General features: G+C 40.1%; 1 protein-coding gene across 8 annotated transcripts in view; it reads right to left on the reverse strand.

Annotated features, from left to right (window-relative positions):
* The window catches only part of dab2ipb (DAB2 interacting protein b), a 180,314-nt gene that overhangs the window by 96,837 nt on the left and 55,919 nt on the right, over nucleotides 1-27,558 (reverse strand). For 2 of the 8 annotated variants that reach the window (XM_005454528.4, XM_013274054.3), the window contains exon 1: nucleotides 7,281-8,016. The exons of the other annotated variants lie outside the window; for them this stretch is intronic. In XM_005454528.4, the coding sequence (XP_005454585.1) occupies nucleotides 7,281-7,404 (124 nt within the window). In that variant the 5' untranslated portion in view covers nucleotides 7,405-8,016. Of the gene's footprint in view, nucleotides 1-7,280; nucleotides 8,017-27,558 lie in introns of those variants that run through there. 8 annotated transcript variants of the gene reach the window in all.

Here is a 27,558-nt window from a genome sequence, read left to right on the forward strand (position 1 = left end):
CTGTTGTACTATTGCAAGGTCTTTACCTTGTAATGTAAAGCACCTTGAGGCAGCTCCTGGTGTAATTTGACGCTATATATTGTAAATAAAACTGAATTCTGTTAATTTAAGGATGACGATGGCTAAAATGCACCAAATGTATGCTAGCAAAAAAAAAATGATATCATTAACGTCACATTTTCCCAATTTCCACTGTCAACTGTGTTTCTGTGTTCTTGCACATAAGAAAATAACTATTTTCAGTGGCACATACAGTCCGCTGTATGTTGACAGGCAATAATGTTCTATATTTCCACAGCTATTCCTCAAAAACTACTTCTGCCTTGTAATCTGAGTTGATATCTATGGATTAAGGGGGGGGATTTGCTTGCACCTGTCAGGCTGTTAGTGGACTCTTTTTTTGGGTGCTCAGAAACACTGCATCGTCTGGCCCATCTCCATGACTCACCGGGCTGGTGGGCGGGTTGGGGGGTAGACAAGGACACAGACTTCAGAAAAGATCTGAGAGTAATCCTGGGTTAAACACTGAGATGATGCAGAGAGGTTCTGATGGCTTCACTTTACTGCCGCACTGCTATATTAGCCGTCTCTCTCTTTCCTGTCTCTGCTTTCTATTATATGATCGTCGAGGCAAAGCGATAACATTATCACTCATCATCCTTTTAATACAGAACTGGCAAAGTCAGTGGGAAATACTTTTTTCTCCACGCAAACTTGATCCCACATATTCTCCAGCCTCTCGACCTGATTGTACGCATCCGCGGAGAATGAAGTCAAAAATACCGAAAGAGTCGTGTTGCCTGTGTTGATTAGTGAAGTCTTTACTAAAACATGACTTTAATCACAGAGAGGAGGCTCGGGAGCAAGCTGCAGAGACAGATCAAAGGGCTAATCTGTTTTAGAGAAAACAGCAAAGTGATTCCTTTGGCAGTGAAGTTAAGGCTGAACCTGGCACCACTTAGCTCTAATACCCTCTTTCCCCCCCCCTCTCTCTCTGTCATGTTAATATTTAAAGCAGCTGAACACTCGGGGACAGAAAGCCCGAATGCGGACTTATTTGACTTCCTGAGTTTCAGTGGGAATGTGACGTGGGAGTGAGAAACTGAGTCACCACGGCTGTCTGAATTGTTGTCAATGCGTTTCCCCATCTATCAGCCCGAACTCGGTCCTCACTTCCCATCAGTAGATATCAGCGCGAACAAACACAAGCACTCACACACAGCATAAACAACCTGACAAAAATTAAACGTGACGCAGTAGCACGGATCAAAAGTGTTTCTCGGTAATGACCCATTGAGAATATGATTACGAGCAATAGCTGTCAGTGGTAATGCATTATTGAGTTGTTATTGAGCAGTTCAAACACTTACTTGCAGACTGTCGGCAGCAACGCTTTCTGTGCTGTTGTGCTGTTTGATGCAGTTGTTACTTGTGTGACTGCACTGAATATGGTTAGGACTCTCAATGGACCAGTCACTAACCTGTCTGTGTACCTGCCGCCTTTTAGCTCATGCTATGCGCATCCTTTACTGGAGTTTACAGTACTCTCTCTTCTTACATTCAGATTATACATAATAAAACCCTCTGCGTGGACTATCAAGCTAAGTCAATTTTCCCCTTTACAAGTGCTACTAAACTTTTCCAGTAGCATTTCTTTTTTAATTTTCCCCTCCTTTGTTCTCCTCTGCAGTTCTGCCTCACTTTAAGGAACTGCAAAACTTGCTGTTGTGCATGCATACAGCCCACTGAGTGATCACAGGTCATATTAAACTGTTTAATTTTATTATAAAGCCATTATCTGATTAGTGCAGTGAAGCGTAAGATTAAATGCAGGAGGGAATGGCTAACACTCACTTATTAGCTCATGTGTGTATCTCCACAAAGTCTTGTCATTATTGTAATGCTGCCTGAAAGGCAGCGGAGACACCCTAAACCCTCAACTTTACTTCCCCATCTAAAGACTGGCTTTTAGATCATCTCATCTAATGTTTTACAAGAAGCTGAAACAGAATACATTTGCTATTTCCAGTAGGGTCTGGGGCAGGAAATAGACCATATATAAAATACAGCCTTAGTATCCAGGTCTGAATAGTGAATGATCCTTACTAATGGCCAACAGGGGGCGACTCCTCATGGTTGCAAAACATATGGAAGATTATAAAAAGGTCTGTCAGAAAATGACAACACTCCCTATTTGATTTATGGTCTTATTAGGGTTGCAGTGTAGAAAATGTTCACCACTAGATATCAGTAGATTACGGATGTCTTTCTGTAGAGTTCTATTTTCTTATCTCTGATAATTTGAGTCCATAAATATAGATAAGGTGGCAAAAACATTACATTTAGACCATAGGTCATAATGGCTGCGGCCAGCATGTTGCTGCTAGTGTTTACACTGGATCCAGATCTGCCCCACAATTTTTCCCCATCTACAGAAGGCTGTCAGTCCACAGTTTACCTCAGCTGTCAATGCCAGGTGAGAAATGTCCACTTTTTTTGCTCTATAAGAGGCTTTAAAACTTTGTGAAAGGACTCTGAAGGTGCAGGCACGAATTTAAATGTTTCTCTATAGCACAGGAACACCTAAGGGTTCACTTCTCCTCTGCCATTGGCCTAAATAAAATGCCATTACTCAGAAGAGAGACGTAATTCCTGGCTACTGTATTCAAATATGGTGGGTTAACATGGCGGCTCCCACAAACCGCAAACTCACTTCAAATCTATTTTTAATAGACGCACAGATGCAGTTACACACTATTCTATGTATTATTATGAGTACAATATCCTTTTTTCCATTAAATACCCTCAAAAAATTACTGACTGTACCTTTAAACATTTTCCTGAGTATATAAGCTCCATCCTGAGTTAAATGTCTATGTAATATAACATGATTTTGTTTCATTTGATAGAGCAGATTTACAATACTGTTACCTTGGTTACACTGTAACTGACGTTTGAGCACACAGTCGTCGTTTTCTCATTCAGATCCACCTCTTACTTGTCACATCCATCACAAAATAAACCCAAAAAACCAAGATGATAACTGCACTTCAATCCACAAACCAATTTAACTGACATACAAGTCAAAAATACAAATCTCTTTTACACTCGGTGGAGCAGGATGAAGGTTAGAGAAGTTGAAACTACTCAAACTAATTTAAAACACTAAGATTTCTCAGATGAAAGGAAAATCAAGGTAATCTAGAAGGACTGGGAGAAAAGAATCACTTCCTGTGGTGTTCAGGTGATGTTTTGCCAACTTTAAAGTCGGGGAGAAAAAAAACATGCAAGAGCAGACTGAGATCAATGGACAAAAAAAGTCAAGTCATTTCTATCTCAGAGTAACTGGCAGATTTGGGGGGAGAGAAAGATCCAAACTTTCCAAAAACACTCTTTAGGTAAGTCTGATATCTGTTATCAGATTTGTACCTGAAAGATCTGCTGGTAAGTAATGACAGCTCAACTTTGCTGTTAGAAATGTGCCAATATGGAAGGATATCGTTTTCAAAGACCCAATTTTGTTCCACCGAACAAAAACATCTCTCTGAGGAGGCTGAAAAAGTTTAGTAGAGTTACCTTTAACTTTTTTTTAAAGCTGTTGTGTAATGCATAAAGACTCTTTGACTGACACAGAGGCGATAAATGAAGGATTCTGTTGTGAAAAACAGTCAGTACTCCAATCAGAGGACAATTCTGATACAAGTTTCATGATTGCAGCGGGGTGGGGGGGGGGCTTCGAAACACGCAAGTCAGAACAGGCCGCGCCGCTCTCCCTTTTTCAAATGAGCGATAATTTTGTATGTAAATGTCTCCAGCCCTGGCAGAGCAGAGGAAACAGATCCAGAGTGATTCTGAGGGTGAACCTTCCTGAAATTTTCCATTCACAGATAACAATGCGCAGACAAGCTCACGCTCAGAAAACAATAACACATGAGCTCATGCGGCTGCCATCTGATCGGTGCCACTGACTGTGCCATAGACAGGAGAGGCTACAGCACCTTCCCTTAAGATATGGTGTGAACAAAACTTTTTTTTTTGTTCCATGCTTTGCTGCTGGGCTTCACATGCGAGACACATCTCAACAATAGCGAATCATCTTGCTTCAGGCACACTAAAGTGTTTACCAGAGAGACCTCTTCTTTCTTTCTTCTCTCCCCACAGATCTCATTACAGCAAATTAAAGAAAACCTACCATGTGGTTGTAGTACTATTTGTTCTATGGTAATACAGTCATTCTGGATGAGACGAGAGAATGTACAGCTAATCTAGACATGACTGACAAAGCCAAAATGCTTACAAGTTGCAAAGACAGTGCAAAAAGAACCAAAAATAAGTGCAGCCACCCAAGTAAGAAGGCAACCGTCCACTTTCTGCAGCAAACCTTCCATAACTGGAGTAAGGAATAAAAAAAATTCAATCTGATTTCACCAAGATATATTTGATTTCTCTGCCGTACCATACAGGTGCATAACAAAGAGTTACTTTGTTTCTAACCAAACTAATGCTGTGAAATAGCAGCAAGACTGCCAAAGCCAAAATTTGCTCATTTAAACTTTTGAACCATCTGGAGCAACAGTAGCATTGATTCAGGCTCCCGATTTTGGCTGCATGAAAATAAAAAGTGTTAAATTTGTGCTAAAAAAGAAAAACTATGTTGTAATTCTATTAGTAAAGGCTCGAGCCTCTCTGGAGAATTAGGTGAGATATAGCTGCTTGGCTTTAATTCTGTTTGCACCACTGCAAATACACAAGATCCTCACTCACAAGCGGTGAAGGCTCAGATGTCTAGTTGCACTATTTGCACACCTGCACAATCTGACATCACAAAGACTTGGGTGGAGGTTTAAAGGCCGGTTAATATGCGTCAGGTGACATATAGAAAAGTTCAGGGCTACAGTGCTCTGCAGTGTGTGAAAGCAGCTTCATACTCTTCTTCCAAAGAGTGGAAGTGAACTAAACAATGGGCTGAATTCATTGCAGAAGTACGCGGTGTATTATATTCTAGCTCAAAAGAATATAATACACTGCCTTTCATTTGAGAAATGAAAGTGTTTCCTTTTTGGTTTAACACAAGGTGGACAACAAGTAGCTTCTGAAGCAGTCTGCTAACACAGTGCAGCAAAAATACTGAAATATGTGCACCTGGTTACGCTGCATGTAAACATGTAGCTGATTTTACATGTCACCAGATTTAATTAGCTATTTTATTTTTACTTCATTTCACAAGCTGCATACGTACATGCGGTGACCACTTCATTAGGGACACTTCCTAGTACTGGCTTGGACCACTTTTTGCCTTCAGAACATCCTGAATTCTTTGTGGCATAAATCCAACAAAGAGCTGGAAACATTCACATGATAGCATCACACAGTTGATGCAAATTTGTCAGCTGCACATCTATGATGCACATCCTGTTGCACCACATCCTAAAAGTGCACTGCTGGATTGAGTTCTGGTGACTATGGAGGCCATTTGAGTGCAGTGAACTCACTGTAATAGTCAAGAAACCAGTTTGAGATGATTTAACCTTTGTGACATGGTGTGTTTTCCTGCTGGAAGCAGCCATCAGAAGATTCAATTCAATTCCTACAGCATCAAATCACAACAGTCACCCTGCAATAATACAGAGAAAACCCCAACAATCAGACGACTCCCAATCAGCAAGCACTTGGCGACAGTGGGAAGGAAAAAGAAAATTGCTTTTAACCTCTATTGTCCAAGTGTGGTGACCCCATGCAAACTCTAGCATCATTTTCCAGTTCTTAGCTCAGAGTAGAGGCCCTCCTGTTGTAGTTTTCTGCTGCTTTGTAAATGCCGAAAACTGCTTGGTTTAAACTTCATCAATCCCCCTTCATCATGTCTGCACACGTAAATGCACTTGTTGTTTCCTTATGATTGGTTTATCAGATATTTGCATTTGCAAGCAGCTGAACAGGTGCAGCCAACAAAGTGGCCGGTGAGCGTACATTGTTCTTCTTACTGCATATCCATTTATTTAGCCCTACAAGCTAATAAAGCTCTTTTTTTCCCCAAATGAAACATAAGTGGGAATCTAACTTCAGTACTGCTGGCTTTTTGCCAAAACATCACCACCACAACCCGTCCTTACCCGTCTGTGTGTCACCGTATCAATCTGCAGCCTGTGTGTAAAAGTTTTTTGTGCGAGGAACTTGCACTTAGCCACAGAGATCAAGGCAAAGCGTGTTTTCGTGTGCCTTTGTACTTAAACTCGACGCATGTGTGCGTGCATGCGTGTGTGTGATCTCTTTGGAGGAGTGAATGACACAGAGTGGAGACTTCAAAGCATCTCTTTCATCAGCTGGAGCGAAGACATACAAAGCAGGCACCTACACACTGCATTCGTCTCGCTCTCACGCTCAGGTCCAGCTTTGTCCGTCTCTTACTATAGAACAGATGGAGCACAAACAGCATTAAGTCTCAGTGAGCGAGAGCCACATTTTTTCCTGAACTATCCTCACTTTAGGAACTTCTGCATCACATCCACTGCAGAGTAAATCACATAGTAATCATAGTTTTCGTCTTCATATCCTGGTTGGCACCTTACTGCAGCTCACTTAGATGGAAAAAAATCAATAGGCTGAAGATTTCAGAGATAATTCTTTCCTCTTCATTCAAGTAAAGTCAGCAAAGCCTTGGGGGCAGACTTCTCACTATAACCTTGCAGTTCGAACACTGCAAGCACTATGTACAGTGATCCAGAGAAGCAGCAAAGTGAACAAACACACTGCTGGAGGGCACAGAGTGGCAAAAAAATAAAGACAAAGCAGTTATGCAGTGCAGAAAAACTAACAGACTTCAAGCCTTTTCTTGGTTGCTAATAAGAAAAAACACACATGTGGGCAGAGTGCCCAAACAGGGTGGAATTCATCAGATTCGCGATGAACTGTAAGCTTTCAAGCTTTGATGGTGAAATGTGAGAGCAGCATCACTTTGCGAATAGTTACGCCAAACTGTCAACTGACAAACTCAAACTTCTTCTTAGGAACACACAAACACGAGCGGCGGCACACAGCTTGTTGTTGCCAGGACTAAAAATAATGCTACCAGAAGAGAAGTTCTCCTATGAGCGACGAGAAGAGATGTCAAAAATTAGAAAAGAGGAACTGCCACGGATTACAGAAATATGAACTTTTAAATGTGAATCAGAAACAGTATTAATGCCCTGTCAGCGAGTTTTTATCTAAACTAACACTGTGTACATGAGGTTAAAACTGCTGCATGGTGAGCTTTTTTTTTTAGCAGTTGTAGTATTTATTACCCCTGCTGGCAGACGGCCTGGTGCGGCTGCGTGACCGGCTCCGCTGACGCTGCAGTCGGGATTTGCCCAGGAATCTGTAGTAGTATGAGGGTCTTCCAGATCCCTTCCTGGTAACTCCAGCCATGGTGTGATTTCCCACTCCGAATCCACCACTAAAAATCTGAACAACACTAAAATCCAAGTCCTCCTGAGGTGCTACCAGCGCAGAGAAATGTGAGGAGAGGTTTTCATGGATCACAACTCAAATTTATGGCAAAATTTCACTCAGGAGTCCTCTTGGAGACATTCACATCTACTCAAGTCCTCATAGGTAGTGTCAGGACAAAATCCCAACCACTGTGAAACCATTTCCCGGTGAAGAAAGAGAAGATTAATCCATCGAACATTTACTTCAGCTCCAATACTTGTGTCTAGTCCCACAAGCTCAGATTACTGCTCTGAAGCTCTGAGCACTCCCCCTCCTCAAAGTTTCCCACACTGAGATCCCAAACGCATGATGTCCGGAATAGTGTGAGCGTGTATCCTGAATGACAGGAAAGCTGTTCCTGCTCCCGGTGCAAGAGTGCACTAAAGGAATTTTAGAGACAGTCACAAAGCCAGTTCCTCACATTCAAACAGCAGCGAAGGAGAATTTGTCACACAGCTTTACACAGTCAAAACAACTGTCCTCAACCCCTGAAACTCAAATCCTGTGAGTGTAGAGAAGACAACATGCTATGTGGCTGAGAACAACAGGGGGGAAAAGTTTGGGATGCCTAGAAAACAGGCAAAGCCTTCAGTGGAATGGAGTTAACAAGCCAGCTATCAGATCACAGCAGGTTTCAGTTCCCTCCCACAATCAAACTAAAGCTGCTGTAGACACACAGACAAGACAAACTCTGGAGCAGGAAGCAACACTTGCTCATAAAACGTCACAACTCTTGACATTCAGTGGCTCCGGATCCAGTTTTGTTAGTCATACTCCAGGTTTTACACTTCAGCCACTAATTTGCCTCCCTAGGCAAAAAAAAAAGCATGCCTGGGAGTGACAGCCTATCAAATGTAAATAAGCTATAAAGAGTGATAAAGTAGCCAATCACTGCATGCTTTGAAGAAGACAACCCATAGTCCACATCTAAATACAATGGAACAAATGCAGACATGTGTGCACATTAGGGCTTAGTTATGGAAGAGCTTTTAGCTTCTTCCTGACTTCACATAAGGCTAATTCATACACAAAAAGCTTGCTCAAGAGCTGGATTTTCTGGAGAAGCCAGTCCTTAAAGCTGAAAGCTGATTTACTTCAAATAACTGTGAGTTGCTGAGACACCCCTTGAAAATGGTTACAGGTATTTTTGTTGAATACCTAACAGAGCTCTTGCGATCTTGGCATGACTCCAAAAACGTAGATGATGTAATGTGTTTAAATAAAACAGGTTTCACCTGTCACTTCACATGAAATTTCGAATACTCATTTTCTGATGTTGGGTACGGTTTCTAAGCAGATCTAACTGTGTGCTTGTTAAAATATGTTTAAAAAAGACTATAGTGAGTCCCAACAAAGTCCATTGATTTCTCCTCTATCCCCTTTAAGGCTGTCACGTTGTGAAGCACAGCACAGTTTCCAGCACTCCTATTCCAGTCATGTTTTGGCCAGTTGGACTCTCATCCACTTTGTCAAAACAGCCACCCAGCAACCTGAATTTTATTTGGGTGAGTCAACGGGAACAAACAGGTTGGGTGATGAGCAAAAACTGTACTGGTGTAGTCAAAAAAAGAAAAACTGCTAGGGACATGGCCACAGTGTAAACAGTCTGCGCTAAACATCCTGCCTGCAAGCCATACTCGGGTTTATATACCATGATTTCTTCCACTAAAGACTGCTGCTTGGACTCTGCCTGTAAGCTGGAAACCAGACTTTTGTCAGTTATGATCCTCTGAATGACAGCTGGGTTACTTTGACAAATCTATGGTTAAACTGCATTGATTTTTAACTGGTCAAAGCAAGCTGAAGTAGCAGGAACACTCATAGATAAATGCCCAGCTGATATACGACTTTTAAGAACAATAGAGATACTGATATTTGTGAATTTTAAAATCCAGTATTCCAATATATTGGCTAATATTTTTTTTAGACACACAAAACATGAACAGGTTTCATTGTTTATTTGCTTATTTATACACTTGCGCTGTCATTTTAACTGTCGATGTCTATTCAATCAGCTGACTTTCAAGAGGAATATTGGCTGAATTCGCAAACTTTTTCACTGTAGACACGTAATTACAAATTGAAGGCAGAAAACTCCCCAAAAAGAATAATAAAATTCAGCTCCACTCATGTAAAACAGCTATTAGATCCAGCTGGAAACTGACTAAAAATTCACAAGTTAAGTTAAACTTATTACGAAAAAAGACACTTACAAAAATCAAGATATCTAATCAGAAACACACAATCATAAACAGCTCAAAAAAAGGTCAGTTTTATACATTCTTGTAATCAAAGTCTGCCATGGTTTCCAAGATGAACGGATTTCTGTGTTGATTGTACCTAATCAAAGTCTTCCTCTCTTTTTCTCTCATACTCGCTCTCTGCGATACATTTCCTTCCTTCAGTGGCTGCTCAATTGTTCACTGTGATGCTGCTTGTTGCTAGTGAGAGCAGTGGGGACCATAACGCTGCATGCTGTGAAGAGTTTTTGTCATTACCCCAGTCCATAAACTCCCATCGACACAATATAGCAGTGTGTGTTCGTGCCTCTATGTCTTATAACATAGACTAGGCATTCCCGAGGTCCCACAGAGCGTATTTAGCAAGTATACATCACTCAGTATCAAGCCAGAGCCTCCTGCTGCGAAGCAGGAGAAATGCACAGCCTCCAGGCTTTGCATTGCTGCCACTGAGCTCATGAAAAACAAAAAACCCCTGAAGAGTGTACATATTTTCTGTACTTTTAAAGGTGAAAGCAGCAATAACCACACAACACGCATAGTCTTAACCTAGTCTGTAAGGTTACTGAACTCATATGGCAGTTGAGTGCTATTCATGCACACAAAAGCGGCGCGTGTAAGGCCGGACCGCTTTCTTTTTTATTTCAAAGCAGATTGATCTTGCCAGCATGATAGTCGCTGTGGGAATAGCTACCTACAATGAGTTCTTGTTTGACCAGCCAGGAGTTTATAGACAGGCAGTCCAGGGTCAGGAAGAGTTCGTGTACAGCTGGTGGCTCCCCTCTGCCTCGACGACAAACACACCAGTGGGCAGTCAAAGGGCCAAAAGGAAAAAAGGCCAAGAAAAAAGTAAAGTAAACCACAGGCTTTCATTTTAATGTGTATGCTGGCTGCAAACTCTTGCGGTATAATAGGACCAAATAAACTTTAGCCGGTACTAATGAATATGGCAAACTTTGCAAGAATTCAAATTGCTTTTCAAAATAAGACCTCCAGAACAAAATGCTAATAAATCTGAGAATAACAGCTTAAAAAAAACAATCAAAGGAGAGTTCCACCAGCAGCAATATAATTTGGAATTGCAAAGAACTTTTTAATACTAAATGAGTACCAAACTATTTATTGTCAACAAAGCTTATAGCATGACTGATCAGGATATGTGCAAGGTTTACTTTTTTTTTGTTAATGATCACATAGCTCCTCTTAAGTTCCTGCCATGACGTTCAGGTATTCTATCAGACTGAGATCTGGACTTTGACTGATGCACCTCAGTGATATAGATTTGCTGCTGTGCTTGAGATTGCATGTACTTTAGCATGACCCAATTTTAGCCAGCTGTTAGCTGTCAGATAGATGGCCTCATATTTGACTCTAGAATGATATACAGAGGCTATACAGAGGTGAGCTCAATGACCACAAGGTGCCCAGGTCCTGGGGATGCAAAACAAGCCCAACTCATCACCCCTCCTCCACCGTGCTTAACCACTGGCACGAGGTGAAATGTGGTGCCGTACATTTCCTCCAAACATCTCAACTTTGGTCTCACCTGTCCAAATAATATCATTCCTGACGTCTTGTGGTACATTTAGATGTAACTCTGCCAACCGAAGCTGCACTGCCATGCTATTTTTAGACAGGGGAGGCTTTCCAAACAACCCACACTGGTTCAGTTTTTTTCTATTTTTACTGGCATGAAATTTAACTGTAGCTCTTGGGTCACTCCTGGTAAGATTGTGGCATTGTATAGACGCATTCCTGCACCAGATCAACGCTTTTATAGAGGCAGTAAAGTAAATTTGATCAGTAGCACCTGGCTGTTGCTTACCCGTTTAATTCTTTTAAAAGCTGAAAAGGTGTACTTTGTTTTTGATAAGACTGGTTGTGATAGGATAGGTCTAGAGGACATCTGAGGTCTTATTTTAAAAAAAAAAGAAATTTAATAATAATCAATATATTTTCAAGTTGTGATGAATTTTCTTCCAATTAATCTACGAAAACTAAAATCTGCAGTGAAGTTTATTGGCAGTTTTCGATTACTTGGGGCTTGGTGTTAGTTGGTTTTGGTCAGTTTAGCTCACAGTAACATGAAATCTAAAACCTGCCTGCTCTATTTACCTTACATGAACATTGAAATGTGCACTATAGAGATAATACAGATGTGCAAGTTTCTTTACAATCTTTTTGACAGCCTTTCCTCAAACCCAAGAATCACTAGGAGTTATTTAAGTGACTATTTTCCAGTCAGTCAGCCACGTGAATTGATTATTCTCAAGAGCAGCAGAGTGGAAAAGGCTTTTTAAATAAAAAAGTCCTGCAGTGTACAGACAGAGTAATGACTCGATCTATCATGATAAATGTATTGCACTGACTGTACTGACTGTACAGGCCATTTAGGGCATTGAGAACGAATTAAGCAAGAGTCAAAATGGTGTCTGCGGGTAAACTCCTGCAAAGCCTTTTAGCCTTTTAGTGCCTGCTCCACTCGACTTGACTTGTTTTCAGTCATTTTGCCTTACAAACTCGTACAACCTAATATGCTTATGGTCATTACAGCATGCGACTGAAAGTCTTGCGACATCATTTCTATGAGACATGAACGCCACAGCAACTGATATCGAGGAGTTGGTATACGTGCTGGTCAGTTTAAGGCTTTTTGTCAGACTCAGGGACCACCGTGTTGTTTTTTTGTGCAGTAATTTCCTGAATTATCAGGTTTCAAAATTAGCGGCTTTGATTTTTGTGAAGGAGATTGTCGCTCTTATGACTCAACAAGTGATACTACTGACTAGCCAATCAGTGGCATGCAGTCTGCTGACATCACATTTTCGGATTGCCTCAGATCACTTGGAACCCCAGTCGAGTAGGCACTAAAAAAGCACCTGGTACCAAGTACTACCACCTAATGGACAAGCCTAAAAGCTGTGCCAAGCAGATCCGAGTAGGTACTGTTGGAAAATATTTTATTAGTGTTCCTGCGTTTGACTAACAAATAATGGGCTCAACAAGATTTGATGTAAAAGGGTGTATTACAGTAAATGGGAGTAAATTATTCTATTTACTCACAACAGCAAAGTCTTTTAGAAAATGAAGTAGAAGATGCCTGAATGCTGCTACCTGAGAGAAATAGAAGTGAAAACACCACATCGGGAATCTGAAGTCAATCTGACCTGTTCAACTGACCACATTGTATCCAAAAAAGAAGAAAAGTAGAAGTTTGTCCAACTAGCACTAAAGATTCATGTTTCACTCTGTTTCTTTACAAGTTTCAGCTTTTTGTCTAACTCTGACTTCACAAGAGTATTTTACTTGAGAGAGTGTAATTAGCAAGGCGTACTCAACCCAAACCATCAGTGTTAAGATGGTAAGAGCAATGACATTTCAGAGTTCTGAAAGTGAGACCTAAAACCCAGAGAGGCACTAAGTGAGCCTGTTGTTCTCTAAAATACTGCTGCTCTGAAGATGGAACTAATTCCACTTTCCCCACAAACAAAAAGACAAAGGGAGACGTATTGATTCTCAACACAGCTCACTCTGTTGTCTCCACACGGATACAGGGTCAAAGACAGGAAAGGGGAGCACAGTGGCCATTACTGCTCAAATACAGCCAGCCATTAAAAGCGAAACATCTCAGACAGAGTCACGGGGATTAGACAGCTCTAAGAAAGCGTAAAGATTCAAGGACTGAGTGTCTCGTTCATCTGGAAATGGAGAAATGCATTAGTATGGATTACAAGCAGTGGATAGGCCGAAACTGATGGCTACTGCTACTGCTGCTGGAGTCTCCTTGGGCAGATCATAGCTTCCCCTCTAAAAGACAGCTTGACTTTATTATATGTAATAAAGTCACGATGGATTTGGTGTAAACAGCAACAAACTCATCCTACAAGTAAGGGAGTACGTTTATTTATACAGCACTTATCAAGAGCAACAAGAACAAAAGTCACAAGCTGCTCTACAATATCAAGTAAGATACAGCAATGAAAACAGTACAAATGGATAAAACTAAATAATAGCAGGCGGGTCTTCAGCTTCTTTTTAAAGATATCGGCAATGTCCACATTCTCACAAGCCACGGTCTCATTTTGTCTTCAGCCTGGACCCAGCTACTGCCAACAAGCACTGATCAGATAGCATGGAGCACATTGCGTATCATTGGTCTTCCTCTATATCTCCCTTCCGAATAAAGGCTAACAATGTACACAGTTATACAGACAGGCCTGTGGCATTACTGACTCACTATGTCTTCTCTTAAAATGGACATAAAATTTTTTTAAATGTTGCCAAAATATTTTCACAATTCTGTTTTCCTATAAAACCTAGTTAGTTATGTTATGCAAATATAATGCAAAGTACATGTTTGTATTTATAATGGAGTCAGTATGTATACAATACTTAAACAGTAGATCATAATTGTATCAACACTGACCCCTACTGGAAAACATGGTAATGTACAACTCGGTGACACTGACAACAGTCTATTTAGTCACCTTAAACAGTCCATAAGGTAGCTGATGCAAACACATACAAGACAGTTGGAATGACCTTAAAACCACTGATGACTAAATATGGTGTGCCACGCCGTAGGAAAAACTCCAATGCTGCATACTTTTATGACTGACTTTTAAACACAGTATCAGCCTTTGGTTAAACATATAAGTAAATAAACTATTGTTTACCATGATATGCAGGTTTCATGTCCAGGACTGTAATCATGAAGCAGCAGAGAGACGGGGAACCGTGAAACCATCTCAACCTACTCATACTCTTCACTGTCCCATGCAGACGGTAATTAAGTTAGCCGATCCAAAATTTCTCTTTGAACACATTCAACCTACCCCTGTATGCTGCTATAGTGACAGACTGCTTACATCTATCTATGCGTTCTTTTCTTCCTCCTCTTATTCATGCCTCCCACTCCCTCTTGGCCAGAGAGTAAAAGGCCAAACTGGAGAATGTCCTGTCCCAAGCAGAGCTCATTATACAAGCCTAGAGACAGAAAGAGAACAGGCGAGCCTGTGTGACACCGTTGGCCAGAGACAAACAGATATGCGAGATGGAGGGGGAGGAGAGGAGATGAACTCCTCTTAAGCTTTGATTAGAGGAAGAGCGCAAATCAGCAGTGACGAAGGGAGAGAGATGAGAGGGAGCCTTCGCTTATGAAACAGCCACTTGAGAAAAGCACAGAGGGACCTTTGACAGTGTTGTCTTCAAATGTAATATTAAAATGCCACAAAGGGCACATGCACAGTCATATCCATTATGTAAAGTAACAAGCAGCTGCTTTGAAAGTCCTTCCAGAGGCAAGTCTCGCTGCTCGGCAGCTTTCGTGGTAACACCTTTGAGTAGTTATTTTGAAGTCTTTATTAAATGAATGAGAGAGGCATTTGAAAAAACCCCCAAAGAAATAAAGAATAAAAAGAATGATACACAAAACTATGGCTTAATTCAGTCCTGGAGAACAGCCTGCCACAGCTTTATGAAATCCTCTCCCAGATTTATGTCTCTGTCTGAGGTTTCTTCCTGTTGAAAGGGAGTTTTTCCTTCCCACTGTCATCAAGGTCTTGCTCAAAGTAGGCCGTCTGATTGTTGGGGTTTTCTCTCTAATATTGTTGGATCTTTACTATATGATATAAAGTGCCTTGAGGTGTCTGTTACTATAAATAAAACTGAATTAAAACTGAGTTGGGTTTTAAAGTGAGAGCAGCAGTGAAATCCATGCTTTTATTACAACTCGGCTGGATTACTGTAACTCGTTGTACATTGGTATTAGCCAGTCATCCTTGTCACATCTTTAGCTTTTAACTGGTACTCCCATTTTATCCTCACTGCACTGGCTGCCTGTCCATTTTAGAGTTCATTTTAAAATTCTTTTATTTGTTTTTGCAGATTCCAAATTGTGGAACAGTCGTGGCCATTAGAAATTAGAAAGGTCTCCTCAATGTCGATATTTTTAAATCTGGTCTGAACACCCACCTCTTTGGTTTGGCTTTAAACCCAGTATAGAATTGTTTATTTTATTACATTGTTTACTGTTATTGTATTTTTATTTTTAGTATTTATACTTTTTTTTGTTTAAGGTTGAGCACTTTGGTCAGTGCTAGCTGTTTTTAAAGTGCTTTATAAATAAAGTTGGCTTGGCTGAATTGGATTGGATATTTCAAAGTTGCTTTGCTCCAGAAATACTAGTTGGTTAAAGTATTTAATTAAATTTTTATTAGGTATAAAAAAAACAATTGGCTGCATAGCTCAGCTATGTTAGGATGCCACCCGCCACAAACCAGGGCTGCAGTCCCAGTACACAGCAGCGCCTGTCTGGTAATAAACTGTAAACAATTAAAAAAATGAGCAGATGACAACTGTGCAAACTAGGTTCCAGGTTCAAAAGAGAAAAAATACAAGAATCAACTTAACTTCTTAAACTTGCTAAACTGCATGATGTAGAGGGCACTCAGCGGTAAAACAATTAACTCAAATTAAAAGGTTGATTTTACTGCTCTGTGTGACTAATCACCAGATTAACTTGCATTATTTGCAACAGTGTTTCATTTTACTGTTAAACTTTTATGTTCTTTACAGGGTTTTATCACCATGTTATCATCTTCATTTGTTAATGCCTCTGACTGTAGTAGGCGGCACTCAGGGGGATCATTTTGTGTGGAAAAAGAGTCATATGATCTGTGAAATGCCCGTTTTTATGTGAAGGCACACAGACCCTACAGCAGAAAGCTCGGCTTAACAGAGAAAGTCCATTGTGATACTCTTTATTTTTGACCAGTGTTTTAGTTTTGAAGATTTGTGCATCTGCTTATTAATACTTGCGACAGTGTACTCGACTGTGTCTCCAAAAAGTGCTGTTTTTTATTGAAATATCTACTGTGAATATAAAAAAGCCCATGAAAAATTATAATTACATGACAGATTAACTCTGAAACTAATAAATCGAATAAATCTGAAAGTGAACTTTCAAAGAATAAAAACAAAACTGAAAAGAGCAAACTCACTCTGGAAACTAACTGAAATGAAACTAAACTGAAAAAAGGAAAGAAAATTCTAATAATTGGAAAGCATAAAACTAAAATAACTCTGCAGTACTTTGAGTAAGAAAGTGGTATTATAACCTGATCAAAATGCTACATTCTGCACAGCTGCTTAGATGACAACCTTTATAGAACAAGCTGTGTTCCCTTTGAGCAGGATCAGGCGCCTGCTGATCAACTTATTAGCATACTATCATTATACTGGAGGCTTCCCTTCTGACCACCTCACTCTTTTACTTTTCCTTCCTATACCAACATGCAGGTTGACAGTAAATGAACACAGTCATGCACGGCTGTGTGCAACACATATCAAAGAGACAATGTAAGGATTAGAGCATGAAAAGCCGATACTCTGCTGTCGACATTTAAGTGAACGCTTACACAGCAAAATATGTTCCAATCGAGCCATAGACTGCTGGACAGATTCTAGCAACCCGCAACTCACAAGTACAAACACATCTATATCAACTACACTGAGATTTTACTCAAGCAAATGGGATCAATCCTTTGTGGAAAAATGCATGTTCTAAGCATGACGCACAGACACATAATACATGTTAAGCTTGCCACAGGTTTTCACTTTCCATCTCCTTTTAGCAATTTCTCATATAATCCAGATGGAAAAGTCCCCTTTAAATGTCAAATACCACGCTGTTCCTCCAGGAAGGGAATGGAAGAATAAAAGTCCTCAAATAAATAAATAAATAATCATGTCATTATAAAGGCTTAAAAAATCTCCATTCACATAAAAACACAAAAACACAAATGAGCACAAAGCAAACCAATCTGAACCTTCTTCTCTGTGCTGTACTCTACAGTTTCAGAGCCACCTCATGTAAACCACACCTCATGTAAACAGTGTGATATTAGACGTCACAGACTCAGTCTACCTCATCTACACATCAACTCTGGAGTTCTTTCTTTGACCTGAAACTCTGTATGTGTGGACAAATGGCCAATAATATACATGTATATGTGTTTTCAGAGCCAGTTTTAGAGCGCTTCAAGCAGACATTATTGAGGTTTTGCAGTCACATGACAACAAACCTCACAACTAAATTGTCTGTTATTTTGGATGTGTGAGAATGTAGGGTTGGGTGAATAAGGGCCCAATAACTTGGGTCTAAAGAGCCAGCAAGTGACCTCCTGGCAACCACCGGTGAGGGAAAAATGTGCCTTCAGCGATTGGTGGCCTTGAAAGTACAATTTTTGTGAAAGTTTTAGCTGCAGCGTTGGAGAACAACTCTAACCTTGAAGGTAAAAGTTCTCTGTTTCCACTTTGAGTTGCAATATTTCAAGTTTTACTACTGCTTTGTTATTAGTTGGCAAGCGTTTGCAGACAAGTTGCCATCTTCCATCTAAGCTACATGTCACCAAAGCGATCTGCTAGTGACCAGGGTAATTGTAGTTCACTAAAACTAAACTACAAACTAAAAGACACAATATGACAAAAATAAAACACTAAACTTCTGGAAAAAACCGAAACTAATACAGTTTTGTGAACCACAAGATGTCCACAAGACTGAGACTCAACTGCTTTCATAAAATTATGGTTTTTTTATTGGTATTATATTGGTATTATATACACCAGTGCTGATTTTACTAAAATTTACTAAATTTTACTAAATCTTGCCTCTGAAACTAACACTTTAATAAAGTGTTAGTAATAAAAACTAAACTAAAACTTAACAAAAAAGAGACTCAATAAAACTAAACTGAATTAAAAATAAAAAGTCAAAATGAATTTAAAATAAAAACTAATTAGAAAATACAAATCTATTACTCTGCAACCGATTTCACCTGGCAACAACCACCAGCAACCACTTGCCAACCTTGTGACATTTAGTATATACAACTCTTGATGAATGTGTGCTTGGTGCCGCATGAGAAACTTCTATACTAAATAAACTGAACAAGCCATTAAAAGCTTGTGGTTGGAGTGTAGCTTCAAAGCAAACGTTTGAACTTTCATTTGAACATGATGTACTGAAAGCTTGTTCATTCTGATGTCAAACAGTATACAAAAAGTGTTGTCAGTCTTCTTGCTTCACAGCTATCAACCAAGGTAGCTAAATTATGCATACACACTTCTGAAATAGCGTACACGACATTTTCTTTCTTGTCAGGAATCTATAATTCTCTTTTCTCCTACAAGACCAGCTCTAGAGACAGAAAAAATTAGAGGACAGGCAGAGCCAGGAAGTTGGATTTTTTGGGTAGAGAAACATGTCATTACAGAAGCAGAACTGTATTGCTTCAAATTATCCTCCTCAAAAACACTATTCCTCAGCTTTTTATTGCTCTTTCCCTAACTTTGCCCTTGCAATAAAAAAGCACCGTTTCTCACTTCTCCTTTAATTACTCACTTTCTCTTTGCTACCATTCACATTTAGCCTCTGCACAGAACTCTACTTAAATAAAGCTTAAATCAGACCAATAAAACCTTAATGTGTCTCTTACTTTATTTAATTCCACTTCACGTTCCTTATGTTGGAATGCGTGGAATTCAGTCACAGCCCATGTAAGGGTCACTGCTATCCATTCAGTCACAGAGGCTCCATTGTCATATGAACAATAGGCATAATTTGTTAAACGGCCATGTGGAATTTAAGTGGTCCAGGGAGGGAGGCTATGGAGGGGTCACTAGAGATTTGGCAGCGATACCCAGGGTAGTGCTTCTCTATCCATCAACCACTGACCTTTGCTGTGTGCAAATGTGCCAACTGTTAACTGATCTCTCACCTGCATCTGGCATGCAATCACCCACTTTCTTCTGAAACTGTGGCGGCTACAATGAGTCAGTGCACTGCACGAATTTGTATGCATGAACACGGAGTCTAGACTTTGTTGAGGTGGTCCTCTTAAAGCACGAGCAAAGACCCACAAGCTGTGCCGCCCAATCAAGCTGACTTACATCAATGGGTCAATAACACTTGGACAGGGGATACGCTACCAGTTATGATGCCCCTGAATTCAAATCAAACATGGTATTATGGGGCCCCCCGCCCATACATAGGAGTATTGGCTCTAAAGAGTTAGCACCCCTGCATTTAGGCCCGCATGTGTACTTAATACAGCCCTGGGCTCTATTAAGCTCCAGAAAACAGACGACAATCAACTGGGAACAGTCAATGATTTTCTCCCAGAGGGGTTTTGGATATTATAACTGCAAAGTCATATGCACAAGTTAAACAAAACTCTGACAGAACATTTGAAGGAACACAGTGTCTCTCAGTGTCTCGCACAGCGCACAGACTCCCATGGTGTTGCTGCTGGGTGCTAAACAGTACAGATGGAGGTGTTCCTCACTCCGAGCTAGAGCAAGAGTTCCCACATTTTTTTTTTGCTTGATGCTTATCAGAAGGGAAAAAAATGTTTTTTAAAAGAAAGCTGCTGAAGAAGCCTGAAGAGTATTTAAATCTAGCAAAAAAAAAGTTTCTAAAAAATGCAGCAAATAGAAGCATGAATATCAATATTGGTGCGAGCAAAACAGAGAAGATGAGGTCGTGCATATTTCCTCATGATCTAAGCGGGTGGCCTTGTAACTTTTATGCCTGTGACTTCTACCTGACACAAGTGCCATCAGTGTAAATTAAAGATAATAACTGTGACATATTTGCATCTAAAATGACTACCTAACAAGTCCTAAACAACAGAATGAGTGTTGCTTTGTTCTCTTTGCATAGACAGAGAGAGGAATGGAAGAGCAACAGGAACATGAGCTTCACAGTGTTCGTAGCATTTTTGCTGGGTGCATTTTGGAAGAAGGGTTACTAAAAAGTGTTATTTCTAGATGACACACTTGGAGCAAAAAAAAGGTGAACTGCAGAGTGACGATCAGGTCTGACAGTGAGAGATGCCACGGGGCCAAGATGATATTTAGATAGGTAGATATTTTCCACATTTTTTTAAGATTATATCTCATAGAGTCTCACACAAATTAAAACAAAAGAATAAAGAAGTGCATCTTATCCACTACAAATAGAATAAGGGTAGGTATTTATCCAAGAGTTAACAGCAGGCAAACATCATATTAAACCCTGCAAACATGTAATACATAGCTTAACTGTGTAGAAAGGTATGTGTTGGGGTGTCATTCCACTGTGCAGCCCTGATGTGCAAACATTGAAAAAATACCCTCACCTGTGACCTCTTCACAAATTCAATGTCTATAGTTTCCAGTAACACCTGGATGTGTTAGCTGTTTTGCTAATCAACTGATAATGATAGATGAAGACAAAAATGGACCCTAGCAACAATTTTCAAAGGTGTACTCAGAGAGAGAGAAAGAAGCAGTATTCGATTAAAGAACACCGCCTTGCCAGCTGTTTATATTCTGCTTTGGGGTTGTGGGACAGATGGTGGCAAAAAACATATTATACACAATGGCTTATTCCAGAATTCATTATATAAGCTATATGCTATTAGAATGACTCTTACAATACCCCTGCACCAAAAAACAAAAATGTCTGTAATTTCCCAAGGGGTGTCCAAGCTTTTGCATAAAATCGGAAGTCTGCTCTTCAGCCGACTCAAATTCAGACTTTGTGGACAATAAAACCCATTTGGTGTCAACGAAAATCCCATATATTCTCCTCTGGCTTCACAAGGAACAGCATAAATATTGCATTGAATACACTGGAGGTCAGAATAAATGCTCCCTGTCCCTGACCTTCTAAAGATCACATTTACCAGTATGTTTTCTTATATGTGGCATATTATTTTGCATGGACCCACGGCTCCATTATATCACTCTTATGGTTTACCTTACATAGCTCCAAACGTGTAGCTCCTCCTGTGGGTCCTTGTGTATCTAAGAAATCAATATAAAATTTCACTGTACCATATCACTCTTCTCTCTATATATCTTCCTTTATGTTTGTTTATAACAACCCATATGCCTGCAGCACACACTAGAACTTGGCAACTGTGAGATTTACTCTGTGAGTTGTGTGAAGGTATTGTACTCTAGAGCCTTACATAATTTATCATTTTGATCTGTATTCAGTACAAATTCACAGCAGGGTATTTCTGGGCTCCCCTGCAGGGCTAAACGAAATGTACTGAGATCAGGATGGCAAAGTAAGAGAATGTAGAAAACAGAAATTATGCTCAGTTTCTCTTCAAGACTGATTAACATCAAAATGAATCAACCTTCCCATCAGCTGGAGCACTACATTGTGTTAATGAGGAATAACATAAATGATGGTATTCCATAATTTATTTGTCTAAAAACTGAACAGGTTTCTATGTAGCTTGACTGTGTAGCTTGCAAAGAAGACAACTAGAAAAACTAGCAAAAACCCACCATACGGGATGGGTTTTTGCTAGTTTTGCTAGCTCTCGTTTGTGATACCACCATAGCAATCTTTGCCTTTTTCAACTCCAGAAGTTGCTGCTTGGTCAGACTCTTATGTTGAAATGCCTAAACTTAAGATGTTTACAAGCCGAGAACAGAGAAACAGCTGTGGACTCCATGGCAAGTTTCCTAATAATAACAACTGAGAGGTTTTTGTTTTCATTACACAATCACTACACAAGAAGACTTCCAAGAGCACTTGGAAGAATACTGGTTTGATTTACTTGTAATTTATGATATTGTGGTTAATCCTGGATTATATGACTTGATCAGTGGTATATATTTTATAAAAACTCCCTGGAATGAAAGAAAGATTTACTGAGAAGTAAGTGTTCACAGTTGCTGGCACTATACAAGCTGATCTTGTGCTATATATTTAGTTTAGAAACCAGCATGACACTGTTCTGTTTGTAAAATCAAGTGTAACAGCAAGCTTTTAAAAGAAATCTACAAACCGGATAGACCAAAGGAAAGTGTTTGTTTTTGTTGGGGAAAACCATAAAGCTTTAACAGCTGATCAAAGTGAGCATCACCTTTTCAATTTCCTGTTGTGTGGAAAGAGAGTTGGCCAAAAAAGAAAAAGCGCCTTCTGATCTCAGTCACTTTCAGTCAGACGCACTGTAGGCAACACAGCTAGTGGAATCTGTCAACAAGTCTAAACACACACAGATGCGTGGAAGAAAACACATGAAGCAAAAACAAAAAAACCCCATTGAAACAGACATTTAAATTATGTTTCCCATAATTTGCCCATAAAAGCGTAGGCATCTGACTGATCAGCGCCATTTCTGTGTGGGAATCCACATCCCAGCTTGTAAACAATGATCTCCCGAGTCTCGCTCTCAAGCACACACATGCATGCTGGTGGGTGTATTTGTGCATCCTTCCGCTGATGAAATGGTACTTGTTAGAAAGGGAGGAAACAGATGGATTTGGAGTTCTGTATTTGAACAGCTTCAATCGCCTAACTGAGCAGGCGCGCTTTCATCTGTGTGGTGTTGCTGTGTGTGGAGCTATTCAGAGAGATCGAGGGCAGGACACAGGAGGAGTGTAACTATCTAGGACAGTGCAGTCTCACACCACTGGGTCTATATATAAAAAAAAAAAACACTAACAAGCTACTCAACTGTAGCTCATTGTTAAAGCAGGCTTTCTATCAGTATCACTAATATTTGGCTTATTTGTCATTAAAATAGCTGTGGGAACGTGTAAGTACGCGTGTGTGTGTAAAGAGCTAAAATGAGTGGTGGGAAGTAATGTGACAGGAAGTGAGGTGCACTGCAGGGAATGGGGAACCTCTGTGATGGGAGTTCATTTTCCCCTATTTCCTGTTTTCTGATTCGTCTCAGCATATTTGACCGCATTCTTACGTCACCCGAGTGCTTTCTCTGGTCTGTGTACGTCCTCGTACCTAAACGATAAACTGAGAGAACGACTGTAAGATAAACCTTGGAAGGGAACTGATAAACAAAGACTGCAAAATATTTCTCAAAGTCGGCGTTTTTAGAAAGTCTCTTAAACATCACTCCATTTTTCTAATTGCTTAACCAACTGTGGGGCTGGAGCCGATCCCGGCAGCTGTAGGTCAAAGGGCTGGCTGCACACTAGACTGGCTGCCAGTCCATCAACGGGGCTGAAACAGAGCGACACACTCTCACTTCCACACCACACATTGGAGAGCTCATTTAAAAACACCCCCCCAAACAATCATGCAAACTCCGTACAGAAAAGGTCTCGCCTGACTTGATGTGATGTGATTGTGCCAACCAATGCACCATTATCCCATAACTAACATTACAGCTGGTAACACCCACAGATGTATACATTTTTTTTTTAAATCTATTAATCTGTCTCCCAAGGAGCATGTGTAATTTAGGTGGACCCAAAATTGCTATGGCTCAATATAGCAGATTTCCCCCACAAAGAACTGCAGTAGTTGTATTTCAAACTGTACAGGATCTAACAGCTTTATTTTAGTGGCAACATTCAACATTTGAATGAAATCTGAATGAGACTCATTTTAGGTTCCAGCTGGGAGACAGACGGTAATGACGACAGCTTCCAGGAAGATGAGGAAATGAATTATGGATAAAGTTCTAGATTAAAAAGAAAAAAAAAATTCACAGCCCACATTCTAACAAGGCCAGTTTTATCTGAACGTATCAGAGTTTACAGTACCAACATCTGCACGCAGCATGGTGGTACACTGCACATATGATGACACAGCAAGTTTAAACCTAGCATGAATGAAACCAGACGCACAAAGAGCACATGCGTCTATTCCACAGGCAGGTTAATAGGTTAATAATAAAGGTGTGGTTCAAGGGCCGCATCATCTGAGTTTATTCATTCAAATAATTACTCATTAAGGAAAATATGCTTGATATAAACTGACTGTGTAGCAATCAAGAACATTTAATTTGACAGATTCCATTAAATCACACATTTTACATTGTACTTGCGCAACAAAATTACACAGAAAATTTACATGTAACTCTTTTTTCCTTTAGTGTAGGAGTCAGTAACATGTAGGTGACCCAGTACTTTTCTACACAGTGTTCATACCTCAGACTACAGATTAAAAAGCATTGTGTGTTTACAACTCGCAAGATAGAGAGCCACACTTTTGGGCGGTTCAAAGTTTGATGTAAAATTGTTTTTGTCCAAGACAAACAAATGTAAGTAAAGAGCGACTGACTTAAATGACCTCCACTCCTTAGTGGTACAAATGTTGATGCTGATGGATTAGTATTGGTATGTTTATTAAAACTATTCTCCACATTTTGGCAAAAAAGAAGGCTTGGAGCACATCGCAAAGATCACAAATGAGAAGCTTTCCAGGATATAACATGCATCTTCCCATGACGATTGAGACAAACTCCTGAATTAGTTGTGAAAATTACTGAATTAGCAAACGTTGCATGTTTATTCTACACTTCTATTTCCTCCCACTCGCTCTGTACTGTAGTATTAAATAAAGGCAGAAAATGCTCACAGCAATATAAAGAATTTAGGCTTACAGAGTCATTGCTTTTTGGTTTTTTGTGTGTTTTTGGGGGGTAGCCCTAAATTCAGAAATTACACAGCAGTCATTAGTCATCCAGTGGGCAAACATTGAAATGGCTAATTGAGTTTGATAACAATGAGCATTGAGTGCAGTGAGAGTACAGCTGCACCCACGTGTCCAAACATGTAATCTGAAATACACAGAAACACACTGAGAAGATTATTAAACACAATCTGACACACACAGCATATGCACAGAGTGTGCTCTACAAAACATCTGTTCAGTAATTGGATGTCGTAATTGTACCCTCTTCTGCCCCCAAACCTAAAAGCCACATACACAGTCAAACCACCTCTTTATCCTGCTGTCAAACATGTACTGAAAACCCCTTTTGTTGTCGGTGATTTATGACTCTTCTTAATTACACAAGTTTTTTTTTTCAAGGACTGGGTAGGAAAGGTAAAGGAAAGCTGGAAAGAGTACAACAAATGGGTGCAGGTGGTTTGATTTCACAATGATCGGAGCTTCGAAACAGGTATGATCAAGACAAAAGATGTTTATCTTGAATCTTCTCCGAATCATGCTGTTTGGGATTTACAAAGCCAACTGATGTATGAATTTGTAAATCCACGTATCTTATTTTTATTTACAGTTTTTATAGGGTATCAACTATTTCGGAATTGTATCATTCAACAGTAAAGACGGGCACACGTTCAGTCATCATATCATCAAAAGACTTCCGAAAATCTGGAGAAATCTCTGTGCGCAAGGGACAATTGTATTGCGGCACATTTTGACCAAAACGGTTCACTCTTCAGTAAATATGTCACAGCCCGCAAGCGTACAGAAAACTCAGCATGGGTCATACATATAAAAATAAAGTTCAAAATGAAATCTGCAAAAAGTTAGGGGATAACAGAAAACACGCACTGGAGCAAAGTTTATCAAACACCACTGCTGAGTGGCACATTTCACTGGAATACACACCAAAGATTTAGAAGGTCAGAGAGGGAGTGATAGCAGAGACACTGAGCAATACTGGAATTCTATTGTGCCTTTAGCCAGAGCGGTGGCAGTTTATCACAGCAGTCAGTCCCTATCTGCAAGTAACGTCCTTCACTTTCACTTCTTAAGAACACTTAATCAGCTCCCACTGCCTGGGCCACTAAATACAAAGTTTCTACAGATGTTAAGTTTTAAGTCATTCTTTGCTGAAAATGTCTGCTTTGTGTCTGTTTTGGATTATTTTAAGTGTTTGTAAAAAAAAAATAAAATACAGAAAGAAATTAGAGAAAATTTGACGCCCTGAAAAACTCAGGTCAACAAATCTGCAATCAAGCGGTCCAACAAAAACAGGATCTACAAATACAGCCAAGTGCACTGGTCCACATCACTGCTGACCTCCACCCTCTTACGTCTTTCCAGTCCCTCTTATTATCCGCACCGGTCCTTGTCTGGTGCTCTGCTTCACGCATCTCCCTCTCCAACGGCTCTGCCAACTTAGGAATGCCATTCTAGCAGTCACTCCATAACTCTTAACTCAGTGTTCCAAGTAATCCCTTTCCTCCGGCTGTTCTGAACCTACTTCCTTCCCCACAGCTGCTGGCTGGCCCGGCTTGCTCTAATAATAGGACAACAATGAATGCCGCACACCCGGACACACAGCATTGCACTACTACTTCAGAGCGGGGGGGTTGGGGGCACTCAACAAAATTGAGTCTAATTTAAGCTCTGAAAAAAAAAGCAAAATCATTTATGCAAAAAAAATAAAAGGGTCAGTAAATGGTTAATATCCATCCTCAAAAGTGTAACTATCTAAACTGTTGACATTCTGCCCTTATGTAAGTGGATAACAGACTGAAGCATGTAAACACATGTTGGTGGAAGAATGATGATGAGGCTGCACATTCAAGTAAAGCTGCTATCTTACTAGGACACTGTAATCACACAGGAGCTGATAAATGAAGACTACACACGGCTAAAGTAGTTAAACACCACCCTGTGCCTTTGCCACAAGGTGGTAGTGGAATGAGAATATTCCTCCAGAATAAACACACAGAGACGCATACAGACACATACAGAGGTGGTGGATAAATGTATAATTTATATTACACGGCTCTGTCAGGTAAAGCAGCCCCCAAGAGGCGTGCACAAATGCCTAAAGAGAGGGAGCCATTAATCAGAACAAAGAAAATCTGGAGAAGCTGAGATTTGAACTGATTTTTCCTGTTTTCATCTACTGTCGTCCCACTGCTGGAACCCCAGCTCGCAATCACATGCTACAGGTCTTTTGCTGCAGTACCGCATAAAAAAAGAAAGTGTAATCTTTCCTTTCCCACCTATATTTTGCTTCTCCCTCTGACAGATCAGTCTGATAATGATCCTTGCCTGACATGTGAAAAGCTTCCCTCCACACCTCCTTTCCTTCAGCTCCCCCCACTCCAACCC

The sequence above is a fragment of the Oreochromis niloticus genome, linkage group LG7 (genome assembly GCF_001858045.2).
Source record: "Oreochromis niloticus isolate F11D_XX linkage group LG7, O_niloticus_UMD_NMBU, whole genome shotgun sequence".
NCBI classification, from domain to species: Eukaryota; Metazoa; Chordata; class Actinopteri; order Cichliformes; family Cichlidae; genus Oreochromis; species Oreochromis niloticus.